Source organism: Bufo bufo, chromosome 7 (assembly GCF_905171765.1).
Source record: "Bufo bufo chromosome 7, aBufBuf1.1, whole genome shotgun sequence".
NCBI lineage: Eukaryota > Metazoa > Chordata > Amphibia > Anura > Bufonidae > Bufo > Bufo bufo.
In genome coordinates, this window is record NC_053395.1 from 2,160,727 (window position 1) to 2,166,873 (window position 6,147).

Below are 6,147 nucleotides of genomic sequence, written 5' to 3' on the forward strand. Positions count from 1 at the left end.
CTGCTGTACTGTCAGGGTGACCCCCCTGCTGTACACTCCAGCGGCGCCCCCTGCTGTACTGTCAGGATGACCCCCCTGCTGTACACTCCAGCGGCGCCCCCTGCTCTACTGTCAGGGTGACCCCCCTGCTGTACACTCCAGCGGCGCCCCCTGCTGTACTGTCAGGGTGACCCCCCTGCTGTACACTCCAGAGGCGCCCCCTGTTCTACTGTCAGGATGACCCCCCTGCTGTACACTCCAGCGGCGCCCCCTGCTGTACTGTCAGGATGACCCCCCTGCTGTACACTCCAGCGGCGCCCCCTGCTGTACTGTCAGGATGACCCCCCTGCTGTACACTCCAGCGGCGCCCCCTGCTGTACTGTCAGGATGACCCCCCTGCTGTACACTCCAGCGGCGCCCCCTGCTGTACTGTCAGGATGACCCCCCTGCTGTACACTCCAGCGGCGCCCCCTGCTGTACTGTCAGGATGACCCCCCTGCTGTACACTCCAGCGGCGCCCCCTGCTGTACTGTCAGGATGACCCCCCTGCTGTACACTCCAGAGGCGCCCCCTGTTCTACTGTCAGGATGACCCCCCTGCTGTACACTCCAGCGGCGCCCCCTGCTGTACTGTCAGGATGACCCCCCTGCTGTACACTCCAGCGGCGCCCCCTGTTCTACTGTCAGGATGACCCCCCTGCTGTACACTCCAGCGGCGCCCCCTGCTGTACTGTCAGGGTGACCCCCCTGCTGTACACTCCAGCGGCGCCCCCTGCTGTACTGTCAGGGTGACCCCCCTGCTGGTCACTGTGTGAGGGACAGTCACAGCTGAGGTTCTGGCCGGGGTCCAGGACCTTGACGCTTGGACTCGAGTTCTGGGTTATTTATTCACAGGATCCAGTGACCTTGACAGACGCTGCGCTGAGACCCCAACAAGCAGCACTGGATTTGGGGTTCACAATGGCAAATCCAGGGGCTCAGCGGACCCTGCAGATAATCAGGAGGCACATGGCCACAGGATCCCACGGGCCCGGAGGTGGTGAGTAATGGCCTGCATTGCCCCGCACATTGCTCCCAGTTACCCCACACCCTCTGATCACTGCTCCCAGTTACCCCACGCCCTCTGATCACTGCTCCCAGTTACCCCACGCCCTCTGATCACTGCTCCCAGTTACCCCACACCCTCTGATCACTGCTCCCAGTTACCCCACGCCCTCTGATCACTGCTCCCAGTTACCCCACACCCTCTGATCACTGCTCCCAGTTACCCCACACCCTCTGATCACTGCTCCCAGTTACCCCACACCCTCTGATCACTGCTCCCAGTTACCCCACACCCTCTGATCACTGCTCCCAGTTACCCCACGCCCTCTGATCACTGCTCCAGGTTACCCCACACCCTCTGATCACTGCTCCCAGTTACCCCACGCCCTCTGATCACTGCTCCCAGTAGCCCCACGCCCTCTGATCACTGCTCCGTTACCCCACACCCTCTGATCACTGCTCCCAGTTACCCCACACCCTCTGATCACTGCTCCCAGTTACCCCACGCCCTCTGATCACTGCTCCCAGTAGCCCCACGCCCTCTGATCACTGCTCCGTTACCCCACACCCTCTGATCACTGCTCCCAGTTACCCCACACCCTCTGATCACTGCTCCCAGTTACCCCACGCCCTCTGATCACTGCTCCCAGTTACCCCACGCCCTCTGATCACTGCTCCCAGTTACCCCACGCCCTCTGATCACTGCTCCAAGTTACCCCACGCCCTCTGATCACTGCTCCCAGTTACCCCACGCCCTCTGATCACTGCTCCCAGTTACCCCACGCCCTCTGATCACTGCTCCCAGTTACCCCACGCCCTCTGATCACTGCTCCCAGTTACCCCACGCCCTCTGATCACTGCTCCCAGTTACCCCACGCCCTCTGATCACTGCTCCCAGTTACCCCACGCCCTCTGATCACTGCTCCCAGTTACCCCACGCCCTCTGATCACTGCTCCCAGTTACCCCACGCCCTCTGATCACTGCTCCCAGTTACCCCACGCCCTCTGATCACTGCTCCCAGTTACCCCACGCCCTCTGATCACTGCTCCCAGTTGCCCCACGCCCTCTGATCACTGCTCCCAGTTACCCCACGCCCTCTGATCACTGCTCCCAGTTACCCCACGCCCTCTGATCACTGCTCCCAGTTACCCCACGCCCTCTGATCACTGCTCCCAGTTACCCCACGCCCTCTGATCACTGCTCCCAGTTACCCCACGCCCTCTGATCACTGCTCCCAGTTACCCCACGCCCTCTGATCACTGCTCCCAGTTACCCCACGCCCTCTGATCACTGCTCCCAGTTACCCCACGCCCTCTGATCACTGCTCCCAGTTACCCCACGCCCTCTAATCACTGCTCCCAGTTACCCCACGCCCTCTGATCACTGCTCCCAGTTACCCCACGCCCTCTGATCACTGCTCCCAGTTACCCCACACCCTCTGATCACTGCTCCCAGTTACCCCACACCCTCTGATCACTGCTCCCAGTTACCTCACACCCTCTGATCACTGCTCCCAGTTACCCCACACCCTCTGATCACTGCTCCCAGTTACCCCACGCCCTCTGATCACTGCTCCCAGTTACCCCACGCCCTCTGATCACTGCTCCCAGTTACCCCACGCCCTCTGATCACTGCTCCCGGTTACCCCACGCCCTCTGATCACTGCTCCAGGTTACCCCACGCCCTCTGATCACTGCTCCAGGTTACCCCACGCCCTCTGATCACTGCTCCCAGTTACCCCACACCCTCTGATCACTGCTCCCAGTTACCCCACGCCCTCTGATCACTGCTCCCAGTTACCCCACACCCTCTGATCACTGCTCCCGGTTACCCCACACCCTCTGATCACTGCTCCCAGTTACCCCACGCCCTCTGATCACTGCTCCCAGTTACCCCACGCCCTCTGATCACTGCTCCCAGTTACCCCACGCCCTCTGATCACTGCTCCCAGTTACCCCACGCCCTCTGATCACTGCTCCCAGTTACACTGACAGATGACTGCAGGTCGGTGGGGTTCATGTGAGGGGTCCTTCTGGCATCAGTAACTCTGACCGTGCCTCTCCACCTATCATTCGGCTGCAGAGTATGACAAATGCATCTATAGGAAGACCACCAATGTGCTGCCACCCCTGTACTGTCATCTCTTTACCTCCATCTCTGTGAAGCCATTTCTGGTAAGCATGGAATATTAACAGAGACGTGTCTGTCCCGCAGCTCGTACATGGAAGATCCTGAGCTTCCTTGTAGCTCTTCCTGGTGTGGGGGTCTGCATGCTGAATGTCTGGCTCCAGAAACAGAATCACCCACACGAATCCCCAGAATTCAGAGCATATGACCACCTGCGCATCCGAACCAAGGTGAGAGACACCTACAATCCAAACCTTCACCATAATGTACACAATGTGAAGACCAGGTCCACACATAGAACCTCCACCATAATGTATCTAAAGACCAGGTCCACACTTAGAACCTCCACCATAATGTATCTAAAGACCAGGTCCACACACAGAACCTCCACCATAATGTATCTAAAGACCAGGTCCACACACAGAACCTCCACCATAATGTATCTAAAGACTAGGTCCACACACAGAACCTCCACCATAATGTATCTAAAGACTAGGTCCACACACAGAACCTCCACCATAATGTATCTAAAGACTAGGTCCACACATAGAACCTCCACCATAATGTATCTAAAGACTAGGTCCACATACAGAACCTCCACCATAATGTATCTAAAGACCAGGTCCACATACAGAACCTCCACCATAATGTATCTAAAGACCAGGTCCACACACAGAACCTCCACCATAATGTATCTAAAGACCAGGTCCACACACAGAACCTCCACCATAATGTATCTAAAGACCAGGTCCACATACAGAACCTCCACCATAATGTATCTAAAGACCAGGTCCACACACAGAACCTCCACCATAATGTATCTAAAGACCAGGTCCACACACAGAACCTCCACCATAATGTATCTAAAGACTAGGTCCACATACAGAACCTCCACCATAATGTATCTAAAGACCAGGTCCACACACAGAACCTCCACCATAATGTATCTAAAGACTAGGTCCACACACAGAACCTCCACCATAATGTATCTAAAGACTAGGTCCACACATAGAACCTCCACCATAATGTATCTAAAGACTAGGTCCACACACAGAACCTCCACCATAATGTATCTAAAGACTAGGTCCACATACAGAACCTCCACCATAATGTATCTAAAGACTAGGTCCACATACAGAACCTCCACCATAATGTATGAGTATAGGTCTACACACAGAAGCTCCACCATAATGTATCTAAAGACCAGGTCCACACACAGAACCTCCACCATAATTTATGTGAAGAGCATGGGGGTAATTTATCAAGACCAGCATTTTAGACGCTGGTTTTAATAAACTCCTGCACTGGCGGTGTATCCGCCAAAGTTATGAAGAGGTGCTGGCCTCTACATAACCTCAGCGAATGCACCACCACTTCTAAATCTACGCCATCTTCCTTGTTGGCAAGGGACAATTTTGTACACTTTAACAGGCGTAGAAAATGATGAATGAGACGGCCTGTCGGCCTGTACCCTTTCCCCGCTCACATTTTTAGACCAGGCTTTGCAGATTGTGGTGCAAAGAACCTTTGCGCCGCAATCTGTGCCAGAAATACGTCTAATATAAATGTATTTCTGTTAGTAAATAACAACCCAACAACCCCCCCCCCCCAAGTCCACACACAGAAGCTCCACCAAAATATATAAGAAAACCAGGTCCACACATAGAGCTTCCATCATAATGTATGTAAAGACCAAGTCCACACATAGAGCTTCCATCATAATGTATGTAAAGACCAGGTCCACAGCTAGAGCCTCCATCATAATGTATGGGAAGACCAGGTCCACAGCTAGAGCCTCCATCATAATGTATGGGAAGACCAGGTCCACACACAGAAGCTCCACCAGAATGCATGAGAAGACCGCCTCATAGGCCTACCTCATAGGTCAAGTCTCATTGTCATGTTCGGCACCATCACATGAACCTCTTAGTAAGGATCCATCTATGATTCCATGTTTTTTTTCCAGCGCTTCCCGTGGGGCGATGGGAATCACACATTCTTCCATAACCCACATGCCAACCCTCTTCCGACAGGATATGAAGAGACGGAGCACAAGCACTGACGTCTCTGGCTCGACGTACAGTGAGGACCTATGTAATAATGCCCATCATCTGCAATAAAGAGTAATCTACTGCAACAATCCGCCTTGTATACTCCACTCATTGGGATACTTACCAGACCAATGTCATCCCAAATCTCACACAACAGCCAGGAATCCTCCAGGGGTGGACTTTGGAGATACCTCGCTGTCACCATAGTCCTGAGGGTATCTGTGAATGTCAGGAGGTACCTACTTCCTCTTAGGCATCACAAGGGGATAAGGGCACCATTTAATTGGGAAATTCTCTGTGTGGTTAAATTGAAAAAAAAAAAACACACACAATTCTGACAAGGTTTTTGGGGTTTTAACATCACGGCATTCACTGTGCGCTAAAAGGGACATGACGTTCATATTCTGCGGCTCAATCCGATTGTGGCGATAACAAACTTGTGTAGGTTATTTTTTTTTGCTTCAAAAAATAAAAAACCTTTGAAAAAACTTTTTGCCATTTAATAGCGGCCATAAATTTCTGTCCACAAAGCTTCATGAGGCCTTGTTTTTTTACAGGACAAACTGCAGTTTTTATTAGTACCATTTTTGTGGTACTTGGGACTTTTTGATCACTGTTATTAAATTTTTTGGGGGGGAGGAAGTTACAAAAAAATTGTGTTTTTCATTTTTTTCCGTTTCAGCACAAAGCAATTGGGGAAAGAAAAATAGGTAAAAGGGGATGATTTAAACAATATTTTAATGTTTTTTTTAAATTTTGTAACTTTTTATTTAAGAAGTATTAGCTAAGGGGCTACAACCTGAGCTCTTATGACCCCTCGTCCTATTCACCCTAATAGAGTGGCATTATACTGCGCTCCCTGCTGAGCTGTGCTTTGGGCGCAGCTCAGCAGGGAGATCACCATAGCCTGGAAAGCTTCACAAGCGTCCGCCATGGTAACTGATCG

At 52.6% G+C, this 6,147-nt stretch overlaps 1 protein-coding gene across 1 annotated transcript; it reads left to right on the plus strand.

Annotated features, from left to right (window-relative positions):
• The first annotated feature begins 859 nt into the window (after positions 1 to 859).
• Positions 860 to 5,290, plus strand: LOC121008133 (cytochrome c oxidase subunit 6A, mitochondrial-like). Its single transcript, XM_040440492.1, has 3 exons — positions 860 to 1,017; positions 3,238 to 3,380; positions 5,117 to 5,290. The coding sequence occupies exons 1-3, from the start codon at positions 939 to 941 to the stop codon at positions 5,210 to 5,212; spliced, it is 318 nt and encodes a 105-aa protein (XP_040296426.1). The 5' UTR covers positions 860 to 938; the 3' UTR covers positions 5,213 to 5,290.
• The last annotated feature ends 857 nt before the right edge of the window (positions 5,291 to 6,147 follow it).

Excerpts from the sequence above, each read along its gene's own strand:
- LOC121008133 (XM_040440492.1), top strand. The coding sequence starts at position 939 with ATGGCAAATCCAGGGGCTCAGCGGACCCTGCAGATAATCAGGAGGCAC. Across the intron at positions 1,018-3,237 it reads ATCCCACGGGCCCGGAGGTG|CTCGTACATGGAAGATCCTG; the intron begins GTGAGTAATGGC and ends TCTGTCCCGCAG. Across the intron at positions 3,381-5,116 it reads ACCTGCGCATCCGAACCAAG|CGCTTCCCGTGGGGCGATGG; the intron begins GTGAGAGACACC and ends TTTTTTTTCCAG.